Source organism: Agelaius phoeniceus, chromosome 20 (assembly GCF_051311805.1).
Source record: "Agelaius phoeniceus isolate bAgePho1 chromosome 20, bAgePho1.hap1, whole genome shotgun sequence".
NCBI classification, from domain to species: domain Eukaryota; kingdom Metazoa; phylum Chordata; class Aves; order Passeriformes; family Icteridae; genus Agelaius; species Agelaius phoeniceus.
Window position 1 is genome coordinate 2,486,235 of NC_135284.1, and position 27,911 is coordinate 2,514,145.

Below are 27,911 nucleotides of genomic sequence, written 5' to 3' on the forward strand. Positions count from 1 at the left end.
CGGCTGAGGGGTGGAAAGGGAGAGGCGGGAAAGGCTGAGGGGCACCGCCCTCCCCGCCCCCTCAATAAACCCACAGCACAATCAAGGCTTCATGAATAATTTATTCCATTTGAATTTTTTTGTTTTTTTAAAAAGTATAAACCTTTTTTTTTTTTCTTCATTTCCTCGATCACAATTTGTACAACTCAGTGTTTATGGCATTCGGCAGAAATAGTGTTTGTTCCTTAAATCGCTTTTTGTTTCTGTGTTTTGTCACGATGAATGCGGCGGCGGCTCGGCCGAGGGCACATGGCGGCGGCTGTGCGAGGCTCCCGGGCACATCCAGCCGTGCCTGAGGGCTGCGGGAGCGGCTCCCTGACCTGTCCAGCCACGCCAGAGCGGCGTTGAAGCAGCTCCCGGACCTGTCCAGCGCGGTGTCGGAGCAGCTCCCCGGTGTGTCCAGCTGCGGTGTCGGGATTGTCCGTGTGTCCAGCCATGGCAGCGGGGTGGCGGAGCGGCTCCCCGGTGTGTCCAGCCGTGCCCTCGGGGCGCGGGAGCGGCTCCCCGGTGTGTCCGGCCGTGCTGAGGGGCGCCATGTTCATCACAAGGCCGCGGGCTGCGGCAGCCCAAGGCAGCGCTCGGCAAGGTCCTCACGTCCAGTTGACTCGGAAAAACCTAAAGCTCGATGAGTAGCATCCTGAAAAAGTGACCCTGAGGATTGTGGTAGGTCCCAAATCCAGTTTTACTGTAAATTAAGCTTTACTCCACTGAAAATAAAAAGTACACCCACAAATAATAGTAAAAAAACCCTTTAAGTACGAAGCATAGTCCTGGGCCCTTTACTTAAAAAAAAAAAGGAAAAAAAATAATAAAACAAAGAAGATCACCTTCCCAGCTGGAGGTTGTGAGACAGCAACATTGTACAATGTCACCCATTAATGAATTCTCCAATGAAACCCCGATGAAAACAAGGTTGATGCAGCATTACTATCCCAACAGACTGATATGCGGTGCCGTACTGTTGTGCAGCAAATTATATGGTGCAATAGCATTTTTTTAAAATGTTTTACTCTTATTCCTGAAAGCTTTAAAATAATGCAACATAATATTTTGATATTACAGTATTAACAAATAGTGCTTGATTAAAGACATCGGCAAGTCTTCATAGCAACACACAAAGTTAAAATTACCATCAGAGGTAAATATAGAAATACAATAATCTGCGCCATAACTGACAGCTAAGTAAGAACATAGCTGAGGATTTAAATATAAATCCATTTATCTTTAATTATTTCAGAGAATGTTAGAAAGATCTAAATGTTACAGCTCCTTTTAAAATGTGAGGGTTGTTACAAGTACAGCTGGTAGCCTTGCTGGTCGTAGCAACAGGATTTTCAGAAACCAAATCCAAATAGTAGTGAGTCAAATGTGACTAAAAGGCTTAAATGCAGTAAGATCTGGGTTAAAATATGTATTTTTAATTGGAATGGAAGGATCTCAGCTTCTCCTTTCCTTGAAAGAGATAAACCTCCACAGCTACTTAAAGCACTGACAGGAACATTTTCTTGCAAGGCCGTTTTGAAAATCTGTAGCTGTAATTTTCAACTACTTAAGCTTGTACTTGCTAAACAACCTCGACTTATTGGATTCTGACAATTTTATTTATAAACCAGCTATTATGTGCACTTAAAATAGTTAAATGAAAGTAGCTAACAAAAAAAGTATGCCCAATATAATAGTTGGCTCCGTGGTGCTGGCAGGTTTGATATGTACATTGCCGGCTGTGACTATCACTCCAGAAATGGCCCTTCTAGTCTTTTATAGTGGTTATAATATTATAATTTACTTTAATTGCATTTGATGGGGGGGAGGAGTGGGAGACTGGCAGCTTTCACAGTAGGAGTTTCACAGGGAAGGCTGGTCCAGGTAACAGAATACAGTTACACCAACGTTCAGGCAGCTGATTCACTTACCTTTAGGAATACAAGTTCAGATTGAACACAAAACAAAGCCACACCAAAACCCAGCCCTTGGAACTTGGTTAACTGAGCCAGGGTTAGAAATGACCACTTAGCGACAAAAGCTCAAAAAAAAAAAAGGACATACACTTTGAAAATTCCAGTTTTAGGAGCACTTTTCCACGTCAAAAATGCCAACCAAATGAGAAAACCCTTCTGTAAGACAATAATGTGCCGTTTAATCTGCGGTGCATTACCGAGATAAAGTCATGGACAGACCCAGTTTTTTTACTCTATTTATCAAAATATGCTAACTTCTGATTGCACTCATGTTGTTCTGAAGAAATGACTGAAAATTCTCATCACCAATTGTACAACTTCTTTATACAAAACCAAAAAAGTTACTAATATTGTATGTACACGATTCAGTGAGACTGTTCATACGAAAAAAAAAAATCACCTCAGGCAGGTCTTTTGCATTTACGAAACGAGATTTTCATGAACACAGTAAGTTTGGTAAATGCAAGCAAATTCTTCCTTGTAGAGGGGTTAACAGCAGGTGCACAAATGGATCTTAAAAGTTGCTCCTTTACAGGTTTAAACCAGCGAGACAGACAATATTAAGACCCAGGACTTGGGTTATCGTGACAGGCTCCCAGGAGCGCTGCAGGAGTTCAGTTTTTCATCTGGCAGTCAGATAAGGAACCCACAAAAAGCATCTGCAGCTGCTCTTCAGCACCCGTAGGGGCTATTTTAGAGCAGCCACAGACATTTGGCATGTGCTAGGAAAAAAGGAAGGAAACTACTGAGAAAAAATGGTGACTGTAGATAGAGGGAGACGTTTAGGAAAGCCTTGTGGTTTGTCAGTCCCTTCCTTGGGGAGGGCAAAGCCTCCTTGGCACATGCCCCAGCCAGAGCCTGAAAATGGGTTATGGGGAAGGCCATACACTGATACTTGGGACCTTCACCACAGTGCCAAAAATACATGGAAAAGGAAAATGTTCAGGGTTTCGTGCTGTTTTTTTTACTAGTGGAATAAAATCTGAATACCAGAATTCACTGAGAATCTATATACACCACATTTTAGTTCAACACACACCAATCTTAAAGTCAAGATTGACTATTTTTGCATTTGTAAAATGGCTAGAGCTGGGCTAAATCTCAGCCTGGCAGGAGACTTTGGATAAGGTCAGAGTTTTCTGTGTGTTCCGCCTCAGATTCGCATTTTATCACAAAAGTGGAAGCAAACAATGCAGTGAGCACAGTGCCAAGAATATCCAGGGAGCCACAATGCACAAGAGATGTTCTTGTGATATTAAAACTTGTGTCCTGGAAGTGGATCTGAGAATCTAGCCACAGCCCTGAACCATCACACAAACTTCAACTGAAGAGTTTATTCATGTTATTCTCACTACAAGTTAAACCACCTACAATATCACTTATATATTGCCATTGTTACTCTGTAAAGGTGTGATATAAAATGCTGTAAGACCCGGTACCTTTTCAATTTATATAAACACAGTGAACTTCATTACTGTACATGTACTCTGCAACTACAGCTTAGCTGTAAATCCCCCACACACAATGGTATGGACATTAACCCCTCTATCCCCATTAAACTGTACATCAAGACAATACAAATTTACTGTCCCCACCCACCCCTTACAAAAAAATAATACTCTAAAAGCAACCTACTGCAACTTTTAATTAAGACGATTACATATATTTTAGACCAATTGCTTTAAAGCAAGAAGGCAGTATAAACCTTCTAGGAAAATTTTTATAAAAGAGGTTAAGAAATATAAGACAATTTATACATTTAAAAACTTACAATAAATAAGAGATGCAGGCATTTTTGAATACTAAGTACTATAATCCAATACAAGAACATCTTGATGTTCTGAAGCCATAGGTTGAAACTTAATTGTTCCTCGTGTTTCTTCTCATCTCCATGCTTTTCAAATTCCTTAACCATGACTGGGTACTATGGCTCATTACTCTTCACAAATACTGTGGCTGGGGAAAAATGGTTAATTTTGCTACTAAAAACGTTATAATACACTTTCTGATCATCATTCTGAAGCGTCCCCCACAGTCAGTGACTCAAGGACAGCAGGGCGATGGGTGCCCCTCTCACAGGTCAGAACAATATTTGCTGGAAGTAACAAGATTCATACCCCATCACAAACAACTTGCGCTGAGAAGAATTAGAACTTAGTCCTGCAGTGAAATATCCCTTTTCCTCATTTTTGTCTTGCAAAATTCAGATGAAGATCACAGCATATTCATGATAAAGTTATACAACTGATTCAGCACCACAAAATGAATTGGGAGACATGAGCGTCTGTCCTGGGTAGCAGGATCACAGGTTAGCCAGGAGAGTGCATTGTACTGTTCCAGAACAAACCTGAAAAACAAACAGCCTTCTGTCAGGCCAGCACATTTACAGCCCCAATTTACTATAATCCAGCTTCTTTGGCATCAAAAACATAAAATAGGTTTGCCAACACTCAGAAATAACATGTCTTCCAAACTATTACAGCAGTTCAGAGCTAAACTTGCTTTTGGTGGAAAACTGTCATTGTAAATGCCTATTCTCAATTCATACCAAGAGGTTCACATTAAAAAAAAAAAAAAACAGAAAAGGAAAATTAATCTGGTGTTTTCTCAACTAGCATCCCATGTTTACATGGGTCTGAGCTCCTGTCCTTCAGCACTTCAGATTTTCCACAAGATTGCTGTGCAATATTCTGGCTTAACTATTTCTGTCTTTCCTGCTGGGCTTAAACTCTCTTCTAGTTTGAGGAATTTGTTGTTTTTCAAACATTTTCAAAGACTGATAAGTTACAGAAGGGCTTAGAGATGTTTGGTTTTTATTCCACTGTTCTGTGACAATCACTTAAAGCACAGCAATTTATCTGCACTAAGGATATCAGCTGCACAAAGGAAAAAAAAACTAACACCAGGAAAAACAAACATGCAGCTTCACTGCAGCAGCATTAAAAATGAAATGCAGAATATTTTTGCATTGATCAATGATAAATACCTGAGCACATCAGAAGTTTGATTAGAATCAAGTGGATGGGAGTGTTTACTGTGGAGTAGCTCGTCTGATTGCACTGAAGGCACGTGGAGGTGCAAAGAGGCCTGAGGAAGGAAGAAGGAAGCCAGGAGTCACTGCCTGATCAACTACACCATATTTCCTTCCCCCATATTGCTGTAGCTTGCAGGCACCTTCTCTGTCTGACACACAAGCCAAAACAAATCTTATCCTCAGGCCATCCACAAGTTCAGGAATTCCCAGAATATTTCTATTCTCTCACAGATCTCTGCTAAAAGCACAGTGCTAGAAGTGCAATATAAATATGGGGTGGTTTTTAATCCCTCTTCTACATTAAGTGATTATTAAAAACTCAACTCAAGTGGCCCAAGATGTCCAATACCACACAGACTTGGAAGTTCAGCTGCTTTCTTAGGCCTGGTTATTTATATTTCATATCGAGAGCTGCTTAGAGCGTAAATAATAAATCCTCTCTTCAAAATAATATCCTATACCCAAGCCACAGCTGAGCTTAGGCCAAGAGGAGCTGCTAATCCAGACCCAAACAAGGCTGCAGAAGATCTGTCTGGATCATTAGAAAACAAAGCACAGTATTAGAGATGCTGATTTGTTCCTCCAGAAAGTTTCTCTCTATACCAATGTACGGCCTTAGATGTGCCAAGTGTGTCTTGATTGTGCCATAAGGAGATAAGGGGCTCAGACAACAACCAGACAGATGATACAGTGCAAAGCCAACATGGAAAAACAGCTTTTATGCTTTGTGCAATCTAGAAAGATTCATTTATTCCTTATTTTACCCAGGCCAACTGAGTTATTGTACTGTACTTAAGTACCTCCCTCTCGACCACCAGTCCCCACAGGACTGGGCCTCAGCCACAGCTCTGTCCAGGAACTCAACCTGTTCTTCCAAAATCCTGGAGCATAAAGCCAGGAAAAAAAAAACCAAAAAAGAGTCCAGACTACCAGGAAGAAACCATGAGCAAGGCAGAACCTTCCCAAGAGCCAAATCTCAAAAACTGAGTACACCTGGCTTCTCCTGAAGCGAGAGCAGAGCCATCCCCAGAGACAGGCACTGACTTTGGTTTAACCAGAGCAGTTTTCACCCCCAGACCCTCAGGCTGCACAGATCTCTGCCAGGACAGTACCTTAAGAAACAAGGGACACTGATTTTGTGCTTGAGGACACGCTGACCAAAACCAGTCAGGCAATGGACCTGCTTTGGCAGTTGACACAAAGTAACCGAGGGCCAGTGGCTGCTGCAGTATATTTGTTACTTCATCGTGAGATTCTGTGGAAAGCAATCGATCTGTGCCTTGACCCTGGAACACAGCAGGCAATGGGTTCAGATTAGGAGAGCACACATTTAATAGAAATCATCTGCAGCTTCTGGAACACAAAGCATTTGGAAATATCCAAGCATGACAAGACAATCCAATATCCAGGTGATCTAAAACCTTTCACTCCACAAAAGGAAATTAACAGATGGAGAAAAAACAGACAAAAAAAACCACACAAAACTGTATTTACTCTAGTAGTTACCTTGCCCATATCACCTCCATGGGGGTAGTGGGACCCTGGAGAATGTACAGGGGATCCACCAGGAGATGCAGGAAGAATGTTTATAATATCAGGATCAAGATCATCTCCAGTGTCTAACAAGTCAAAGATTCCCATTCCATCTGCTCCATCTTGAAAAAAAAAAACAAGACCAGTGAATTCCTACAATTTCACAATGTGCAGGATATGACAACACATTCAGAAATAAAGGGATTTTCCACAGAAATGGAAATGGTTCCTTGTGACCGTGTTCACAGGGGTCTGAGGATGAGGGAAGAGATGAGGATCTGACTCCATTATTTCAGAAGGCTTGATTTATTATTTTATGATCTATATTATATTAAAACTATGCTAAAAGAATAGAAGAAATTATTTCATCAGAAGGCTGGCTAAGAATAGAAAAAAAAGGAATGAATAACAAAGGCTTGTGGCTCGGACAGAGAGTCTGAGCCAGCTGGGCTGTGATTGGCCATTAATTAGAAACAGCCACATGAGACAATCACAGATGCCCCTGTTGCATTCCACAGCAGCAGATAACCATTGGTTACACTTTGTTCCTGAGGCCTCTCAGCTTCTCAGGAGGACAAATCCTCAGGAAAGGATTTTCCAGAAAATATCATGGCTACAGTTCCTTAGAATGAACAGTTTATTCTAACGACAGGCAGAGTGAGGAGGGGTCTTTAGGAGGCAAGAACAAGTGCAAAGTACCAACCATTGTTTGTGTTAAAGGCCAGGTCCAGGTTCTCAGTGGTGTAAGTGGATGATGCCACCTGCACGGAGGCAGAGGTGGGGAACACCAGGATGTGGGTGCAGGACGTGTCCTGGGGCGTGTTCAGCTGCGACGTCTGCATGTTCAGAGTGGTGCTGCGCCCGAACACCGAGCCCGTGGACACGGAATCTTTGGGGGGGAAACCAAACATTCCCTCAGTGTAACACAGCCTCAGCTGTTAGTTCTAGTGCCAAAAAAAGAGAGAGTTTCCCAAATACCTGGCATAATAATGAAGGATCCCTGGGGTTCCATGGCCACCAAGCAAGCACTGAGGATGCTGGGGGAGTCTGCAGCAGAGATCCCACACATCCTGCACATGTCCTTCAGCCGCTTGCTCAGCGACTGCAGGTTCCGGCGGCTCAGCAAACAGCTCCAGTCTGAGGGAGGAAAATCTCACTTGAGAGGTTCTCTTCCAGCAACAGGGATGGACACATTTGATACTACTGAAAAATTAAAGCTTTAAATCAAGTTTTAGACTAAAAAAAAAAGCGCTGCTGTTACCTTTTAATTCCCCATGTCCTATTCTTCCCAAGCGGCCTATGACAACTCTCCATGGCAAAGAGCTCATCTGCACCAGCCCCAGGCACCATTCCCAGAGCTTCTGGAGACCAAGTCTGCGGGCAGAACCCTTTTTCCTACGAGCCCTAGAAGGAAAAAAGAAGGGAAAACAAAGTTAAAACTGCAACAAGTTTTTAATGCCGTGTTTAGAACATTTTTGTATTAACCTGAACATTCTCCAGAGCCAAGAGTGTTGGTATTGCAGTCCATCAGCTGCAGCTTCAGGGGGTTTGGGATTTTTAAATTAATCACATTCTAAAACTGACATTAACAGCCAGTAAGTGAGATGGGGAAGTAGGAACACACACACAGTAACACTCAAGAATCACATGAAATTAAACTATGCTCTTCTAGAAATTTAACTCAAAATGATAATAATAGGGAATATATTCATCTGCTTTAGCCACTTTTGCAACACCCCAAGTCTACAAAAGTCAGTTATTCTTACAGCACCAAACCCAATGTCGTTCTTCAGGGGAATGAAAGAAAATACACCTGCTAAAAATGAATTAAAGTTTGGTTCTTACCTGTTTGGTACATCAATATTAATTATGCAAGTTTCTAACTGCTCTCCATAGAGGTCTGTACAGGATGCAAGCAGCCACCTCTGATCATGAGACAAACAGTAGCCCACAAAAAGCACATTATACTTCTGGCCAGCTTCTCCAAAGGTTTCTCCCAGCTCTGTTTGCTTGTCCTTCACTGGAGCCAGTATAAAAGGAGGGGTGTAGAGTCGAATACACTCAGGTCTCTAGAAAGATGATAGAACAGACAATGAATTTTGGGGATGGAATTATTCCCAATATAAAACATGGTTGGTTGATAAGCAGGGACCTTCCTGTGATCTGGGTAATTCCACAATCTCATGAACAATACTCACATCAGGGCTCCTAAGAGCAGTTTCCATGGCTAACCCTGGCCCAAAGCCAGTTAAGGTTTTCACGTTGGTGGAAGTTGGGAGAGGTCTCCGACACTGAGTGAAAGCTGAAAATGCCAAAGATTTTAAATGCTGAGTGTAAATCTGCCTGTCCTCGTGTTTCACAGGCTGCAGCAGGTACTGACATGGGACAATCTGCAACAGAGGAGAGGAGAGAAACAATAAATAATTGTTTTATCAATAGATTAAATGGCTTCTGACACAGTATTTGGTGCATTGCTTTTTGAATTTTACTTTGCACTCAAATTTCTTCCAATTCTTCCAAAGCCCTGTGGGACTTCAAGAAAGTATTCCCATTGAAATTTTCTTCAGAGGAAAAAATAATTTGTTTAGAAGAGAATCTTAATGATTCCTCCAAAAAGCAGCCCTATGTTAACAGATCCTGCAGCTGGAGGAGCTCTGCCTACAGCCCAGCAGGGGCAGGCTGCAGATCCCAGTACAGGACCAGTTCTTCACTCATCACTGGAGCTGGCCCTGCATTTCCTCTGAGATAAAACTGATGAGTCTGGAATGTACAACAGGATTCAGCTTAATTAATAGCACCCAAACTGCTCTAAAAGCTACAACCTGATGATTGAACAGCTGGAGAACTGTAAGTCATGTTTGTGAAGGAAATGAAAGCCTCACCTTGAGGGTGTTACTGCCCCCAAAGCCAAGATTTACCCTGTTTGTTTCTGTTGGCTCACCTGCACAGAAATGATGTTCTTGATGTGGGGAGGAAGAACCTGAACCATCTCCAGAAAGCAGCGCAGAAGTCCAAGTGTCCACAAACTGGATGAGCTGCTGGTCTCATCCTTTTTTTCATATGTGAAAGGATCAATTATGTAAACTACAATTGCAGGTGGATAGGTGATAGCATGTGAATCTCCATCTGTGGGGACTCCGACTTTATCACGATCCATAGTGCTGGGAATGAAATTTTGAAACCAGTTACAAACAGCTGAGTTTTGTAAAGATTAGGTTTTACTTCAAAACTAAATCTAACTGTCAATTATTAATCTGAAAGAGTCAATTGTGGTGTAAGAAACAGTCTTTTTATGTCATTTTTGTATAGGAGCTTATCAGTAACTCTGAATCCCTTTTCTTTCCTTTAGCCTTCTTTATTACAGCAGCTCAACAGCTCAACTATTGCTTAACTGGGGAACAAGAATATCTACAGTAAGAGCTGTCTTCACCGCTCTAACTTTGATTACAGAAAAAAGAACTCTAAGATGGTGCCAATTATCTATCTCCCCCTCCTTCCCCAGCCCTTTAAAATATTGAAGTGAGTAGTTTGGTGAATTTCCTGTCTTTAGAGAGAGAAGAAAAAAAGGAAGTTTATTTTTGTACCAGAGCAGACACTGAGATGTAATTAGAACTGCAGCTACAACTGGAACCAAAAGGTTCAGCTCCAGCACAACTGAACTCTCCAATCTCCCTTAAAAGCAGCTTGGTGAAAATAAACACAGGGTTTTTATTGAAGGGGTAAAAGTTGGCATTAGTTGAGCTGATTTTTCAGCTGAAGGTGTGATTGCATTCCCTACCTTTCAGAAACCTCTGGGTGGGGCTGTGCAGGTGCTGCAGCCGTGTCTCCAGACATCCCTGCAGGTTGCAGCGTTGGCTGCTGCTGCTGCTGCCCCCCCGTTTGCGCGCTGGGGACCGGCGCAGCCTGGGCGGGCAGGGAGGCAGGAGCGGCGTTGTTCATATTGCTGAAGGGGGGGAAGGAGGAAGGCTTGCTCGTGGCAATGCCAGTGCCCAGGCTGGCAGAGGAGGAGGATGGGGCAGTGGTGGTCAGGGTGGAGTTGGCTGTGGTGGCTGCAGAGGACATGGCACTGCTGGAGGTCACTGGGATGGTGCTGCTGGTGGGAGCGGCGGGAGCCGACGATGGAGTGTTGGGATTGGCAGCAGGGGCTGTCACTGGGGCCACAGCAGAGCCTGCCTGGCTGGAGGGAGGGACCAGGTTGGTTTGGGAAAGTAGAGAATTGTCCAAAGGCTGAGAAGCAAGATAAGGACCTAAAACCAGGGGGAAAAAAAAGCATAAATTTTATATTGCAGCTGTTTTGATGCTTATGTCACCTATGGAAGTCTGCAATTGTAACAAAACAGAGCAAACTTTAAGCATACATTTTACCTCTCAAATTAAAATACCTGTATTCAATTTTCAAATTCTAATATTTTCATAAGAAACTTTCAGAAATATCAAGAAATCTGCTTTTAATATAACTTTTTTCCAGATGTGTTGAATTGCTGGAAATCACTGCTACAGAATCCAAGTCATCAGTACAAGAAGACAAGCAAAGTCCCTGTCAGGCAGCCACACTGCCATTCCCTAAAGGCACTGCTGGATGGTAAGAGGCCCTTTTTGCACATATTCAAATATAGTTTAAAACCAGAAAACTGACCAAAGCAATAAGACAATAAGCCATGATTTCTTCTTCTCTATTGCAAAGGAATCAGTGGCAATTGTATGAAATAAGGAACATTCAAAAAGGTCATACCCAGCTCATATCTGCAAACTTGAGCGTAGAGTTTGAGTTTGGAGAACGCATCGTTGTTGGCATTGGCTGTCTGTGAGAACCACTCTGTGACCAACTTCTCTGACAGCTTCTTGGAGGCTGTAGGGCCAACCCTCATGATCCCATCAGGCAGTAACTTGCAGATAGGTCTGTGCTGACCAAGCCTGCAGGACTGCAAAGGTTAAAAAATCCTTAAAAGCTGCTAAATATCACACAAATTATATATCATAGAAAGGCAGAGAACTCTCAGCTTATTTACAATATTCCAAAGTAACATTTTAACTCTAGAATTCCACCAGTAGGAAATGTTGAATGGTGATTTTATGGGTTACTGTCAGCGTTTTCCTAAATGCAAGAAAACCAGGTTGATAATAACCGACTCTAATCTTCATTCAATCCAAGCATGTAACTAATTAATGAATTAAATGGAGGTAACACTACGAACGGGCAGTGCAGAGCTTTGCCACCGGGTGGCGTTTATCGGATGGGAACGGCGAATACGGACAGGAAGGGGAGCAGCACGAGCAGCCCTTATCTTCCAAGTGCCCATTCCTAAAATCCCCGCGAGCAGCTTTCCCAGATACCATTCTGAGCAGGCGTCGCTATCAGCCCCAACAAGCCTGATAAGTCCTTATGAGCACGTATTAGAAACAGCCTTTCCCAAATCCATTTCACTGCGAACTGCCACAAATCCTGTACCTCGTATATTGCAGTCAGATCCCTAAAGAAGCTTTTGGCTCCGTTGAGCAGGGCCTCGTTCTCCGGGCACACCACGACGTAAGCGACGTCTCGCTGGGACCCGTAGGGCTCCAGCATCAGCCTCTCCCAGTAGGGCAATGCAAACGGAGACAGCACCAGGAAATCGTAATCGTATCCCAGCAAAAATGTTGGGATTGGCAGTGGTTCTGGGGACTCGTCAGTTCCTGGAAAAGCAAGGCATGTTTTTAAGCAGAAAGCTTAAAATTAACTTCAAGGAAACATGAATAGAACGGCCTCTGGTGTTCCCAGCATCTCACAGGAAGGAGCGCTGGCTGTCAATGGAATAGTTCTCATTTTACAGACCCAAAGTGCAGGATCCAACCCTCGGCAAAAAACCCATCAGCTGACTGCTTTTATTTGAAATATCTCAGGGCCTCAGGAAGAAGTTCCACAGTGTTTTATATTTCCATCAGTACACAGGCAATCAGGAACAGTTCTGCACTGTCCAGGAAGCCTTTTCCCACAGAGCCAAAGCAATCAGGGACTGACAACAGGGAAAAAATGTAAATATTCTAAGCAGATGGGTAAAGGGCCAGAGAAGGAAACAAACTTAAGAACATGTAAATGTATAATTGCCATGTTCTAAATATAGCTACAAAAGATCTGCTGGTGAAAGGTCACTCTCCTAACACACAGTGGTAAATCAATCTCATATGCTAATGAAGTCATTAAATCGTGAGTGCACAAAATTCACCTTCTACCTGTAAATGCATCACATGTTGGCCACTCCAAACATTTATCAGAGACAAGGCACTGAGTAAGCCTAGATCTTGAGCACAGTTCTGACAGTACTGAGCAATAAAGCACACTGTCTCAAGCATTTCAAAATGACTATTTTTAACTCCCTATGTTTAGAGTAATTAAAATGGGGTGAATTGAAAAACTTTGAGTATAAAACACGAGCAGTTACTTTAACACCAAACCCATCTTTGCAATTTTAGTCCCTCACTGGGCGAAGTGTCAGGTGTATACAAACAGTGCAACTGAAGCTGTAAATTTTAAATGCACATCTTTAATTCATTGCCTGTTTTAAGGAATATAAATATTTTCTCTTTTTCTGAAGAAAAGAATTCTCCTCTGTCTAATAAGCTCTCGTTAGTTTAAAGAAAGGTCAAGTGCTGTTCAGAATTCCAACAGGCTGAGCAGCCGCGGTTTGTGTGGATGGAGCAGGGAAGGAGGTTGGGAAGGAAGGAGGGAAGGAAGGAGGCTGCAGGGAGCAGGATTCCGTGGAGCCCTTACCATAGGAGCCTCTCCCAGCCATTTTGTGGAACTGCTGCCAGGTGAGGGGGCCCTGCACGCCCCAGGACCGCACCGTCCGCTTCTTCTGGATGGCGTCCTGCAGCACGGGCTGCAGCGAGAGCAGCATGCGCAGGATGTCCTGGGAGCACTGCATGCTCACATCCACCACTGCAGGGACACAAAGGGGGTCAGGGCAGCTGCACCAACAGCAGCCAGCAGCACAAAGCACCTCCACTGCCAACATCTCTTCTAAAAACACCTGCAGGCACCCAGAGGCTGGGATATAGAAAGGAGAGCACAGGTGGATTTACAGTTTTCCCTCCTCCCCTGACAAAACACACTGATGGATTTTTTTCTTAATTTTGTTTTTTCCTCTAGAGTTTTTCCCATTGAAAGGCTCCCGTCTTATGAGTTAAGCTAAGGGAAAACACCCTAAAATAAAAACAAAACAAACAAAAACAACCCAAAAAGCCCCAAAAAAGTTGTAGAAGCCTGGAACTCCTGGATTGCCCTTCCCAAATAAGGCGGATTTGGAGGCTGCCACCCAGTGCTCATTTCAGAGAAGTCAAGGGAAGCCTCGAGCAGACTCAGCCCATTTCATCCAGAGCCACCACTGGGCCATTTCAGGTACAAGGCTTTAGAATGAAAAGCTGACACAAATTTGGCATGGCTACTATTTCCAAGTCCTTTCTTTTAAAGTATCTTTACATCTTTTTATCCCAAACATCAGTCACAGTAACACAGAGTCTTCTCCTGTGTGCCTGAAAACATCAATATATTTACAGTCTGGGCTTTCCAAGTTAATCCCCCAGCAAGGCACAGGAACCTGGCTGTGTTCTCCCAGGATTCCTCCTCATCTTCACTTACAGCTATGAACTGCAGCTACCTGTAATTCATAACTTTATCTTTCATCCTAACCCTGTTAAGAGTTGCCACTTGAAAATTCTATTAGAGAACAGTAAGCAAATACACACAATGAAGGTATTCCAGGAGACACTGCATCATTAGTCAGGCCCTCGAAGGAAAAATCCAAGGATTTCTGGCACACTCAACACACAGTGAAGGCTACAATAATGCTTTTTTTTGCCACATGTACCATTAACCTACTGCCCCCCTCTCCTCCCTAAAGAAGGGGGGAAGGCAACTGAATCAGAGCTGTTGTTTAATTCTGCCACAGTGGCCTTGACAATAGGGTCACCACTCAAACCCTTCCTACAGGCATCAATCATTCCAGAGCCTCTGGAGAGCCACTCACCAAAAGCTCTTTACAGGATAAACCTGGTGAAGTGTTGTGGACACTGACAGTGGTCTCATGCTACACTTCAGATATGTACTGGGAATTTACAACTGGGAGCAGCCAAGGCCTTACTGTGCTTGGTGATCAGCACAGGACATGGAAGGGCTGGGTATTCTGAACACCATCAACCAGAAGTCTGTACGAGCATACAGGTGGCAAAAACAGCATTCAAAACCCACAAAGGAAAACCACAAAAAAAGACCCTCCAAAAACAAAACCCCAAACAGGTGGACAAGTAGAAAATAAACTGTTTTCAATATTTACCATTTCTTTTTGACCAGTGGTGCAAGCAAGTAGTTTTCACAAGTGCTTCATCAACTTTCCCTCCTGACATATTGTCCATGAACTGCCGTCCATGTTCCAAGGCTAAGTAGCAGTCATTGCAACAATCCCTTTCTTCTACACGTACCAGGTTGCTGACAGCACCAACTTTGGCCACGGAGTCTTGGTCTGCTGCTCCAAAGGGTGAGAACAGGTTGGTGCATTGATCCTGCAGCAACAGTATCAAGTCATCGGGCAGCTTCTCAGGCTCTTTCAGCCCTCCGCTGCCGTGTTCAATGGAAGTAGCTCTGAGAGCCTCAAAGCGTTTTTCTGCTTCTTTGCCGCACTCCGTGTTTCGCCCCAGAATATCCAACTCATCTTCAAGAAACAGCCCGGAACTGTTGCCAAATTTTCTATTCATAACAGCACTGAAACCACAGGTACACCTATACTGGGCCTCTTGTGTTGGATCAGGAATGTAAACTCCAACGTCAGCACCTTTGATGTTCATATTGCAAACACAAATGCAGCAGCTGTCGAAGTTGCAGTCTTTGAAGAGGTTCATGACGGACTCGGAGAGGATGAGGTTCACGTACAGGCTGTGTGCCTCGGGGATGGAAGGCACCGTCGCGGGCTCCACCGAGTTCAGGGGCCGGCACGTGGAGGGCGTGGAGGCCGGCGAGTACAAATCCGAGTTCTCGTATTTCACCGAGCCCTGGGCGCTCGCGGGCCCGCCGGCTCCGCGGGGCGTGCGGGGAGTCCTTGGCGTCCTGGGAGTTGGGAAGCGAGGGGTGGAAGGAGAGGGGAGGATTCCAGCCCCACCGTTGCTGGGAGGGGCGCTGCTCGGGGGCATCCCAAACGGAGTGTGCGTCTGGGGCGTGTAGGCAGGGCCGTACTCCTGGTCCATGGCGCTCCCATCGCTGACGGCAGCCGCAAGAGAAGAGAGGCTTTAAGTACACAACATCGCACTGGGTTTGAAGTTTAAGACTCAGATTTCTAAAGAAGGACCTTCCTAATTAATATTTGCTTTTTTTAAGCTAGTCTTTCATAATCCACAGTAAGATTTTCATTCCCTAAGGAACTTCAAGAGCGTTTGTTCTAAATGACTTTGCAGGACTCCCACTGACAGCACCATTAAAGAATCTCTCCCTGCCTCCTTTCGTCTTTTCCTCTGCACAAAGCTCCCAGGAAACAAGTGTGGTCAGAATAAATTATAAATTCTGTGCTTGTATGGAGTCTAAAGGACACCTTTTTCATTCATGTTTTATTTACATGTTGTGTTGACACACACTAAGAAAATAGACCAGGTCTATTGATAGCAGACTCAGCTGAATCCATGAGGAAAGTATCACCTGGAAAGGTTTAACATTTTCTTTCCTAAGCACCTGAGTATCTCCAAAAACTTGTAAGGCTAATGAGACCTGGAAACATATTGCTAATGAGTAACAGAAGCAACATCAGTATTTGATCCAAGATTAATATTCATATAATCTTATCAAGAAATCCATAACACCTCCTTGCTGCCTAACCCATTTTTACCAGCTACTAATGCAGAAGAGAAAAAGAAAGAAATCTTTTCCTTGAGAAGAGCTGGCAGCAAGACCATCCCTACCCAATGCAGGGCACAGAAATGTCCCCTGCAGTTCTGCTGTGACCAGGCCCAGTCACACAGCACAGGAAATGTTTTCCTACTCCCAGCACAGCTGAGTTTACTGCTACTTAAGAAAATAATTTAAGAAACAGCAGCACCACCTACTAAGCCCTTCCAGCACTGACTACACCACCGCAAAAACAAAGTCCCAAGTTTACATTTATCTTGATTGTTACCATCTTCATTACTTATTAAACCTGGACTTGCACCATTAAGCTTCCCCAAGAAACCTTTAAAGGAGACAACAAATAAAATGTATGTACAGTTAAGAAGCTCTTTGAGAAGAGTCTCCTGCAGTAGGTTTAGCCAGAAGGACGTTTTTAAAGGCTCTTGTCGGTTGTATAAACACAGAGTATATACAAATATTCCCATTACTGATTGACAAAATAAATATTATGGGGTGGCAGAGTGAGCACATCACAAAGCTGAGGCCCCCAGGGTCGTACCCATCTTTGATGAAAGGCATGGCAGGGCCTGGAGGAAGCAGATCCAGCTTCCCCACAGCCCAGCTCTGGCGGTAAATGCACTCCTCGGGCAGCTTGATGGGAGGAAGACACTGGCTGGGAAGAGTTTTCAGTGGTGCAAACATGGAACATCCCACTAAAGCTTGACAGTTCTCAGGTTTATAAACATAAGAATAATCCTGGAAGGCAGACATGGGAAAGCATTAGTGTGTAAATTAGATCACTGCAGTAATTAAATGATTCTCAAAAAACAGGACCGAGTTCAAGCAGCAGTTCCTTAACCCAAAATCCTGACACAGCTGCAAGGGAAAGCTGAGATGTGTACACACAATATTCACAATACAGTGAACTGCAGGGACTGAAAGGCATTTCTGCAGCTCACTAATGCCTACTCAGGTTTTACTCTCTCTTAAGTGGTAAAACACTACATACTACAAAGAACATTACCTCCCCCAAAATAACGCAGGACAAGTTACAGATTGTACTGAATTTCCCCCCATTCCTATTCAGATTTAAGTAATGAACTGGTCAATAATCATCACAAGCATTGATCAGGGCTGTCAGCACCACCTACCTTGATTTCAGCAGGTTTGGGGCTGCAGAAACCCTCATCCACTTCGATTCTGAACTGAGCCCCCACAGTAGAGCTGTTCCCTTCCAGCACTGTTCCTCCAAGTGTAGTGTCCATGCTGCCATACTCCTTATTGTTCATGTTCATTGGAGAAAAGCCCATAATATGTTGTTCCAGTGAAGGGGGAGTTGGATACATTTTATGGAGATCTGCAGTGCCTAATTTCAGATCAGAAGCAGACTTTAGAGCATGAAAACTTCCTGAAGTGTTCCCCAAATCTCAAAATTTTGCAAAGCAAATGAAGGGTACATTTCCAAATTGCCACAACATATTAGAGTCAAATGTTTACAGCTAGCATTCTCTTTAGGCAAAAAGAAAACACAAATAAATCTTACTTATGCATGACAGTGGGTCTAGATTTCCTGCTTTTGCCTCTTTGCAGTTGGATTTGTCATCAGTGCCGTTCACTGTTCGTTTGGATCCAGGCTAAGAAAGAAGCATTTCAGACATAAACACATGTTCATGTTTCCTGCTAACAGGAAATCTCACCTGCACATACAAAGCTGAAACATTGTTTAATATTTAGAAAAATTAAAATAGCTCAGAAGCCTAAAGCTGGGCTTACACTTGTTCTTAATTCTTGGAACCCAGAGAACCTCTCCCAACAGGTCACAATGTTATTGAAGAGAAAAACCAGTTACAAAATAACCCTCATCCTGTTAGCAGACAGTAAAAGAAGCTAAATTAGGGCTGCCCACAGTGTGCCAGAACAAACCACAACACTCCCAGAGCCATATTAACATCACTGGTGTTACCACAGGGACAGAAAAGACAAACACAAATCCTGCAACAAGAAATACAGGAAAAAAAAGCTGTCAAAAGTGAAAGAATAAGATATCTTTTCCCATCTTTAAACAGTTCAGATGTCTACAGAATGTGAGTGTCCATGTTTAAGAGCAAACACAATTCCTTTCCATACTGATGACCTTTGATGGCTGTTAAGATCCTTCAGCCCTTACTCAGCTCCAGCTCCCATTCAAGTTCATGGGCATTTTGTCTGGGTAAGGGGATTTAGGGTTAAACGTGGAGCAATGCACAGTTCAGAAAAGACAACTGATTCTAAATAGTATTGAAATAGAAACTAGAAGGATAATGGATTCAGAGCCATCAGACTGCAAGAGAAACTGTTCCAAGATAATAGCTGCTGCAGACAAGCAGCTTATTTGGCAGAATGTCCAGTAAATGCCTTTTCTCTTTCAGAAGGTGCTGTTTGGTTTCAATATTACCTTGATGAAGCAGTTAACCAGAGCCCAGAGCACAGGAAAAGAACACCCTAGGACCTGCTGAATCTGTACAAGTCAAACTAAAGGTATGTTCAGGCAGCACACACTGTGGGGATTGTAAGGAAGCAAGATCAAAAGGTTGTTTGCATCAAAAATCTGCCTGCATGAGTCAAGCAGAGCAGTCAGTTTGCCACCGAGGGGCCACAGCTCTTGTTTGTGTGAATGTTCTGCAACCTCTCCTTCAAACACCACCAAAAAAATCAAACCCCAAACCACAGAAGGACAAGAGTTGTTCCTTGCTGGCTTTTTAGCACCTGCCAGGACTTTTTGCACATCACTTACTGTGAGTTCATCTTCATCAGAATTGAAGAGATTGTCCAGGTCAGTGTAGGACACCACCAGGTCTGTCTCGTGGAACAGGCTGGTGGAGGCCGTGCGGGCGTGGGCAGCCAAGCGCTGGGCATCTGTGGGGAGAGCAGCACAACTCTGCCACTGCCTCTGCACAAAAACAGCACTGCAGAGCCCTGCCACAGCTGGGAAAGGGAACCAGGGGAGACGGCCTGGCTTCATCTCATCCAGCTTACACAGGGGGGAGGGCCCTCCCAGTTTAGATTTTACAGCAACATTTGTGTGCAAGGTGCAACAAAGAAATGTTCCAAGCAGACTGAAGGGAAATACAAACCATAAACCACAGAACTGAGAGGCCTATTAGAATCTATTGACTATTCAAGACATCATTAATATAACACAAGACAGAGAGGAAAAAAAAAAGCCTCTTTACCTTGCTTGACAGAAGGACTAAACAGAGACATTGCATCCTCTCCTTCATGGGATAGAACTGTAACACTGGATGTCCCATCCTCAGCCTGTTAAAACAGGAGAGAGAAGTTTGCTTAAATGAATGAGTGGGGTGGGAGGTATTTGATGTCCCTGTGAGGATTCTGTCCCTGGAGCAGGATCAGGTTCTCATTACCCTGGGAGCTCAGCAGGGACAGGCTGGGGGCTGCTGCTGGCTCAGGGGGAGCAGAGCTGGGGCTGCCACCACTGGGCTTGTCCTGGGGATGACCTTACAGAGCAAGTTGTGGATTCTTGCTGCAACACCTGAAGGAAAAACCCTTGCTATCAGAGGCTACACATTAACTGTACCAGCTCCTGAATGGAATGCATCCACACACAACTGATTTAATAAGCAAATTTATTTCATAGACAAGCCCCCAGTGCAGTTATATTTTCTCCTTTTCTGTAGGTGCCCTTCTGCTTGAAGTACAAGTCTCACATAGCTGCACTAATGCACAAAAAAAGAATAAAAATTGCAATTCACTGGCCAGGAAGCGAGTCAGGGCTCACCTCACCTACCCCCAGACCTTTCCACTGATGAACAATGGCCTTGTCCCTCCTCTCTCCCCAGGCACCTGCCAGCACCTATTGCCACAGGGAGGCCACTGAGCCAGACTGATCCAGCAGCTTTTTCCTCATAAGCCCTGATGCAATGGCACCACCAGTGGGCCAAAAAAAAATTTAGGTGTTGTTAGAGACATGCTGCTTAATTTCATTGATCATTTCTGCTGGAATATGATTTGGTTTTTAATTTGCTTCTAAATAGACAAAGAAGGGTTTAAATTCTATCCCGTGCCTAAGGCAATTTGGTTTAATCTCATCACTGATTTGTAGCCTCACTCCTTTACTCACCTTGTGTTTCTTCCCCACTTCCCTCTCCATGTTCTGCCTGTCCTTTTTACTGTCAGGAAATAGGAATTCCACGTCTCCATCCACAAAGGCATAAGGATCAATTTCAGGTTCCTGGTCAGCTTCCGTTGCTACAGCTGTTAAATATTGGTTTTTACTCTGATACTGTTGCACCAGTTCATCTGAAACCTTCAAAGGTTTCCTACATTGCACCATTAATCTGAACAGAAGAAAAATAAAAATCAAAAAATCATTCATTTAGCATTTATTACACAGAATTATTTCTGCTATCACACAGCCTTAACAAGAACAACCTCATCTTTCCACTTCCTTTCTTCACAGCCCAGCTTCAGAAAACTTTTGGGGATGAAGATTAAATCATTACTCATTTAATATCACCTCCTTCCACACATCAGATCCAGCTGTGTGATTCATCCTCCCCTCTCTCCTCAAGCACTGTCAATTCACATAAAGATTAGTAATTTATCCCAGGTCATGGCTGTCATTTGTTATAAGGCACAAATGGATTCAACTCTCCACATCCACTAAAAGAAACTCACCAGGCTAAAGAATCACTCCCTGCATTCCCCAGAAAAGCCCAAGCAATGATCACAAGTAAAGCACACAAATGCCACTGTGCTCAGGAGCCATTTATAGCACTCAGATCAATACAAATGAAGCTTGCAGCACACCAGTAACTAATTTACTAATGAGAAAATTCTAACCACATTTGCCTTTATCAGCATTTTTCTTTTGTTAACATTCTGAGCCAAAACTGGAGCTGGTAAGTACACAGAAATTCAGGTTTTCTTTCAGGAGTATTGGTTTCCAAATGTGGCATTGCACCAGGAAGAAAAAAAAGACATTGGCAAGGAAAAACCTGTTCTGATTGTGAGCTGTAGATGTGCCCCTGAAGCAGCTTTATTTTCTGTACCCCAACATACAGAAGGAACCAGGTAAGGAAGGTGTTCCCTCAAACAGATGAGAAGCTCCTGCACATTCCTCTCAACTATAAATAGTTTAACTTTGTCAAAGACACTTCCTAGAAATAAACTGTCCCAAAAAACAGCCAACAATGGCAAATCCATCCATGCTGCTCCTCCATGCTCAGTAAATCCCTTTCTAAATCCTGCAAAAATTGCAATCAGGAAAGGGAAAAAAAAGGCAGAAGAAGAGATGGAAATTACTTTCTAGGAATGGGGAATTAAACACCTCTGCTGTATTTTTGACCAGCAGAGAGGAAGAGCAGTTTACAGCCAGATATCCCAGGGGAAAAGACTGGTTTTGGTAAGTTGTCAGATCAAACTAGGAAAGACCATGTCTTGAAGAGACAAAGGAAACATCTTTCCTTATCTACTTGGCTGAAGTGATTCCAAGGCAAAGAAAAAAAGCACTAAAAAATCCTACATATGCACATCCTGAAAGAGCCTCCTAAACAGTGACCACAAAGAACGAGCAGAGCTGTGTGTGAGCACAGAGCAACAGCTACACCACATTTACTCCTCCTCCAGCCTTCCCACCCAGCCATTCCAGTGCTGCCACCAGTGGCTCCCACTGCCAGCAACGGGACAAAAACCAGCTCCAGGCTTCTGTCCTGGGAGCAGCTGCTCTGCCACCCCAAATTCAGCATCCCAGCTCCTAAAATAAAACCCAAAGCTCTCAATAATTTGATGCTGATCACAGTAAAAGTCTCCTTTCACCGGAATAAGAAAATTTGGCCCAAAAATAACGGCCAGAAGTGCCTGGATAGAGGCAGCTCTGGGTGCAGCCCTGAGTTCCTCGATGGCAGCCCCGAGCCCAGGTTTGGCACCTCTCCTGCACACCCAGCCCTGCTGAGCTGTGCTGCTGTGAACAGCCCTGCCAGCACCTGCTGGCCCTTCCAGCAGTGTCCCCACAGGGAGGTGTGGTGGAACAGGGGTGACAGGGACAGTTCCCTGCTCACACAGCAGCACAGGGACACGGCCCAAGGGCCAAGCTTCTGCTTCTGGGCTTTCGTTCTTGTGGGTTGGGGATTTGGTGCTGGTGATCTTCACTGGGGAGTTTAACTGGTAAAACAAATTCACCTTGGCTCATTCTGCAGTAAAACAGAGCTCAAAGTTTTAGCACTAAAACCACCAGAGTTTGATTTCCTCCAGTGGTCCTAAGCTCCAGAATTTATTCAGACTTTAAACAGTATCCAAAGTGACCAATTCCTTTATCCCAATGGAAACAAGCAGCAGAGCAGAATATTTTACAAGCTGGGGCTTGTAACATCAGTTCTTCTAAGTGAAGACAGGAGCAGAAATGAGAGAAGAAACTTTAACAGGATCTCTGCAGCTGAGACCATCCATATTTTTCTTCAAATAATGAAGAAATCAAATATTGAAGTGGAAAAAGTTATTTCTTTTTTTTGGGAGAGGATGGGGGAAGGAAGGAACTTAAGTCCCTAAGAGGCATCATTTGGCTGCAGATTAATTTTATAGTATAAAAATAAATATCATTGCTGTCAGCTAAATCAGAACTAAAATGAGAAAAAGCTGGAAAGTCTTGCTACAGATCTGACTGGGCTTTGTCCTCCCATTTCACAAGGATTAACTTCTTGTACCCAGAGCAGTGCTCACACCCTCAGCATTTCTGCTTCTTCTCCTGAGAACCTCCTGCCTCTGGCCTTCCTGTTCCCTCAGTGCTCGTGCTGCTCCCCCAGGATCAAGCACCACTTACTCTGTGACTGATGTGACATTTTCCTGTCCAGCAGGTATTACTGGATCATCTCTCAACTTATCATTTGGGAGCTGGGGCGGTAAGAACTCCACATCCTTTTTCTTTGGAACTTTATAATACTTCCAAGTCGTGTCAGCCTCCTCCTCCTCCAGGTTGACGGCAGTGCCCACGTACACGGTGGGCTCGATGACCTCGGGGAAGGCGGCGGGGAAGGGCTGGGACAGCCCGTCCAGCCTGTCCTCCATCGCTTTCGTGGGCACCAAGGGCTCTGGAGTTGGCATCTGGTAGAAATGTTGGCTCTGGGGCGTGGAGGGGGCTTTGGGCACCCCCTCGTCGGCGCCGTCGCAGGGGTGGGGGCTGAGCGGGGGCGGCTGCGGGGAGTTCCCCAGCTCGGCCCCGTGCAGCGGCGGCGCCTTCGCGCCCTCGGCACTTCGGATGGCGGCGAACCTCACTTGGCTGTCGGGGGCAGCCATCACCAGCCTCTGACTCGCTGACTCTGCCTCCATGGCAACATCATCGCTGATAGATACACGATGATGAAAAGGAGTCAAAGGGCGTTTCTGTGGCTTATCCCCTTTGTCTTGCTTCTCATTTGTCTTGTGCTTCGGAGCCGCCGGCTGCTGGGGGCCCACAGGTGGGGCCTGCCCCTGTTGACCTGAATTTCTTGGTTTGAGATTTTTGTGCCTGCAGAATTAATACAGGGGAAAAGACTCCACATTAATCTTTCAAATATGTCTGTGGTGTTCTTTTTCACTAGATAAGAACCTGCTTCTAGGCCATTAAACAGCCTGTGAGAGACAGCTGAAACCAAAACTGTTCCAAAGTGAAGCTGCCCCTTCTTTCTGACCACAGTTTGAGTGACTTGAGCAGCACTGTATGACTTTTGAGCAGCACTGTATGGTTTTAGAATACCATTTTAAAAATTGTTACATGTGTCCTATGAGCCAAACACACAAATAATCCTCAGAATTAAGACAGCATTTTCTAACTGCTTTAGCAGAAATAGATTGTCACATGAATACCTCATCATTTATAACTTGTGCCAGCACTGATGAATCAGTAGAACAGTGTAAGAATTAGTGAATGGCTTCTGGAATTCAAACACTGGTACCAGCCAAGAGAGCTGCCCAAGCCTCACTGGGTTAAGGACTGCAAAATTAACACCAAGAACCAAGAAGCCAAGCTCACTCCTACTAAAGCTATTTCCAAGCTATTACAAGGCTTTTGTAGCTGCTTACTTACAAATTTAGCAAGTGTGGGAAAAAGAAAAACACAGTGTCTCAACTGCATTAATACAGCTGGGTCTGTTCGGTGTAAATGCTCTTGAGCTTAAACATTTCATCTGCAAGTTCAAGATGCCAACGTTCAGGATCATCTGACAGAATGAGGCACATGAATGCTGAAGTGTAGAGTGAAATGTTTATGATTAAGCCATTGAACTGCAGGTACATGCTCAGTGCCTGGGAGTTCTTTGCCACTCTTCCATTAGCAAAGTTAAGAAGCACTTGTATTGAAAAAACAGGATTAGGCAGGGATAAAAGGTAAGAGGCATCAAAATCTATTTTTACTTTAAACTCTTACACACATCCACATGTTTTTCTCCACTTAGAATTCAAAACACGTGGAATAATAAGGGGGTTTAGGTCTTTGCAATTTCTCTTTAGGCAATTGCATATTTCTAATACACACCTCACATAGTTAATTGACTGGTTTGCTCTTAACTAGTGCTATCATAGCTAAATTCTCCTTGAAAAGAACATTTAATCCTCCTCCACACCCCAGCTCTTCTCAGGACACAAGTATTTCCACAGAACTTTAACCAACCATTTCAATAAGGGAGTTTAAAAAATGCATTTCTCTCCAAATGCTACATCCTCCAGACAGTAATTTTTTCCTAAGATACCAATATTCCCTGCAAGGTAATCAGTGTAACATTTAAATCAGAGAAAGTGTTTAAACCTATTGCAACACTTCACTCACCTAAAGATTAATATTCTGCCATAAGTACAGAAATTGAGAATTCAATGAAATTAATATTTCCATTTATTTTAAATACCTGTATTAACAGTCTGTGGCATTGCAGCCTCAAAAAAGGCTGTAATATATACATATATATGTATATATATATTTAATCTTGGACATTTTGCCCTTTGTTTTGATCCCTTTTTTCCCAGCTAATATAAAAACACACCCTGGCATCCAGGCCCAGAGGAGCAGTGTGTTCCACACAGCCACCCATGGAATGCCAGCCTTCCCAGAGAGCAGCTCTGGGCTTTTATTCCTGAAACAGAGTTCTCCCTTCAAGGCTAATTCCACAGCCCTCTAGAAGAGGTGCTTGAACCCCAAATAAAGAGCATTTCCTTCCATTCCTGAGAAAGCTGCCCACGAGGTGGTGACTGCCCACATCCACAGGGAATTCCAGCACTCAGGAATTGTCCCACACTGGCAGCAGCTCCCCCCAGCCAATTCACTCCAAGCTCTGCAGTCACTCCTTGGGCAGAATTTCAAGACCTCCAATGACATTTATAAGAGGAGATACAAATTTTGTTCCAGCTTTCCTCCAAGCAGCTCCTGCTTAATTACTCCTGCAGGAGAGATCAGGAGCCTCTCCTGAGCACTGGAGCCCGGTGAACATCTCTGGGCTGTGCCTCTGCCAAGTGCTGTACCTTGAACAATTGCAATTTGTCCTCTGCGTGGCTTCAACAAAATCCCAGGATGCCACCTTGTCAGCTGTCTCCTCCTCACACAAGCCATTTGATGTGGCAGAATACTTCCTCCTAGGATTCAATACCAGGAGAGTTATTGGGGAGCAACATATGTTCTGCTCTTATCTTCTGGCAAAGCTCAAGAGCAGGTTGGTGACAAGGGATTAGGCAAAGAAAGGATAAATAGCCTTTTGCTGACATATTAAACTGAGAACTAAGTAAATCATTCCTAAATAGTTAGGGAAAAGATGAACTTCTTTAGAAATGGTTTATTAGAAGAGTAAAGTACATTCCACCAGCAGTTCACTTAACAGAACTAATTGCTACAAGGAACACACCAAATATTGGTATTTGTGGCTTCAGAGGATAGGTACATACTTGTTCTGTGCTCTGTTCATGTTGCACTCTTGCCAGACTCTGTCCACCACCTGGTTGGCCAGTTTTCTGGGGATTTTGCCACCGTGATGGCTGGTACTGTCCGAGATCAATCCATCTGAAACTGAGGAAAACTTCACCCATTTCTGGGCAGACTGAGCATCAACTGCAAAGCAGCACCAGAGGAAACAGATTCAGGCAGTGAGACAATGCAGGGTCTATCACTCCAGTTCAAGCACCAGAGGAAGAAAAGTGACTTCTTGACTCAGTGTTAGGAAATAAAAACACACAGAAAATTTAGGAATATTAGCAGATTATTATAGGAGATTTTAAAAGCCACCATTTAAAAATATATGTTTATGCTGTAAGTGGGCTGGATATTCTTTATCTTTGATGAAAGTGGCCTGAAATAGAAAACAACTTGAGCAAAGTCAAGATTATGATTTAAAAAAAGGGTCAAGCTTGGGTAACAGAAGATCATGGAAGGAAAAAAGAAGCAACACCTCTTCTGCACAATAAAACTTATGTAAATGTCAACTGAAACGATCAGTGAGTGTCACCTGCTGTGACCTAAATCAGCTCCCCATAAGCCCTGCTCACACCCAGGGCAGAGGGCACACAGCCTGGCTGGAAACTAAAGCACAGCCAATCTTCCTGGCCTGGGAGAAAACATCACCTTTCACTGATGACCGAGGGCACAGTGGGGTTATGGAGCTGTGCCAGAACACAGGTGTGCTCACAGGGGGGGGGAAAACCCCAAAAACCTCCCCAGAGCAACCCCAAGTACAGCAGCAGCTCTGATTTCAGCAGCTTCCAGCAGAGTTTGAGGTGATTTTGCCCACAGCTGGTGCCATCAGTTTTACTATAACAAACTTAGGACTACAGAAATGTGACTTTTCCTGCCAAGCCAGCTGCACACAGAGCCCCTGAATCCCCCTCAAACTCTGCTGTGTTAGAACAATTCCCTGGTGCAGAAATTCCTTCCCACCTGTCTGAACCTCCTCTGGGGACGTGGGCGGCGTCAGGGTGACGGAGGACATGGCAGGGTCTCTGGTGGAAGCAGGCACTTGGTGGACCCCCAGGCAGGCAGTGGAGCAGTGGGGAGCCCCCACGGAGCTGGGAGCAGGGATGTCTGTCTGAGGGACCAGCACGAAGCACGCCGGGTACACCATCCTCACTCCAGCTGCAAGAGAGGCCAGGGGCACCAAATCATCATTGCAGCAGCAGCTCCTGAGCTGCCAGACCTCTCCTACCCACTGAGGCATCTCCTTGGACAAAAACCATCTGCTGGCACCTCCATCATTGCTTGATTTGCTTCACTCACCCAAATCTTCTGTGGGAATCAAAAGGGTTTTGGACAGGCAGAGACATCCACGTGCTGCTACCTGCTGGTGTCATTTTGTTTTATAAAAGGCTGGGAAAATCCTTGTAGGATCATGCAGCACTGCCAGGATCCCCAGCAGCACGAGGGTCTCCAGCCACCACTGCCCTACGAGCTCCTCACAGAGGAGGGATTGCAATTGCTGGGAAATCAAAGGTCCCCAGCCCACAGCAGAACAATCCCCTGCACCCAGGGGCTGGGATTTTGGGAGAACCAGCAGATAAA

The 27,911-nt window shown here is 44.2% G+C and overlaps 1 protein-coding gene across 1 annotated transcript in view; it reads right to left on the reverse strand.

Annotated features, from left to right (window-relative positions):
• Positions 1–81: 81 nt before the first annotated feature.
• The window catches only part of MED13 (mediator complex subunit 13), a 56,997-nt gene continuing 29,167 nt past the window's right edge, over positions 82–27,911 (reverse strand). Inside the window, exons 6-30 of the mRNA XM_054646790.2 lie at positions 27,294–27,488; positions 26,309–26,471; positions 25,892–26,002; positions 23,226–23,909; positions 20,529–20,745; positions 19,621–19,705; positions 19,182–19,303; positions 17,952–18,042; positions 17,560–17,774; positions 16,968–17,164; positions 14,874–15,790; positions 13,313–13,480; positions 12,014–12,237; positions 11,297–11,486; positions 10,343–10,811; positions 9,506–9,725; positions 8,763–8,954; positions 8,410–8,633; positions 7,826–7,968; positions 7,543–7,701; positions 7,268–7,453; positions 6,538–6,686; positions 6,144–6,317; positions 4,984–5,084; positions 82–4,344 (exon numbers count right to left, since the gene is read on the reverse strand). Of these exons, the coding sequence (XP_054502765.2) occupies positions 4,212–4,344; positions 4,984–5,084; positions 6,144–6,317; positions 6,538–6,686; positions 7,268–7,453; positions 7,543–7,701; positions 7,826–7,968; positions 8,410–8,633; positions 8,763–8,954; positions 9,506–9,725; positions 10,343–10,811; positions 11,297–11,486; positions 12,014–12,237; positions 13,313–13,480; positions 14,874–15,790; positions 16,968–17,164; positions 17,560–17,774; positions 17,952–18,042; positions 19,182–19,303; positions 19,621–19,705; positions 20,529–20,745; positions 23,226–23,909; positions 25,892–26,002; positions 26,309–26,471; positions 27,294–27,488 (5,729 nt within the window). The 3' untranslated portion in view covers positions 82–4,211. The remainder of the gene's footprint in view (positions 4,345–4,983; positions 5,085–6,143; positions 6,318–6,537; positions 6,687–7,267; positions 7,454–7,542; positions 7,702–7,825; positions 7,969–8,409; positions 8,634–8,762; positions 8,955–9,505; positions 9,726–10,342; positions 10,812–11,296; positions 11,487–12,013; positions 12,238–13,312; positions 13,481–14,873; positions 15,791–16,967; positions 17,165–17,559; positions 17,775–17,951; positions 18,043–19,181; positions 19,304–19,620; positions 19,706–20,528; positions 20,746–23,225; positions 23,910–25,891; positions 26,003–26,308; positions 26,472–27,293; positions 27,489–27,911) is intronic.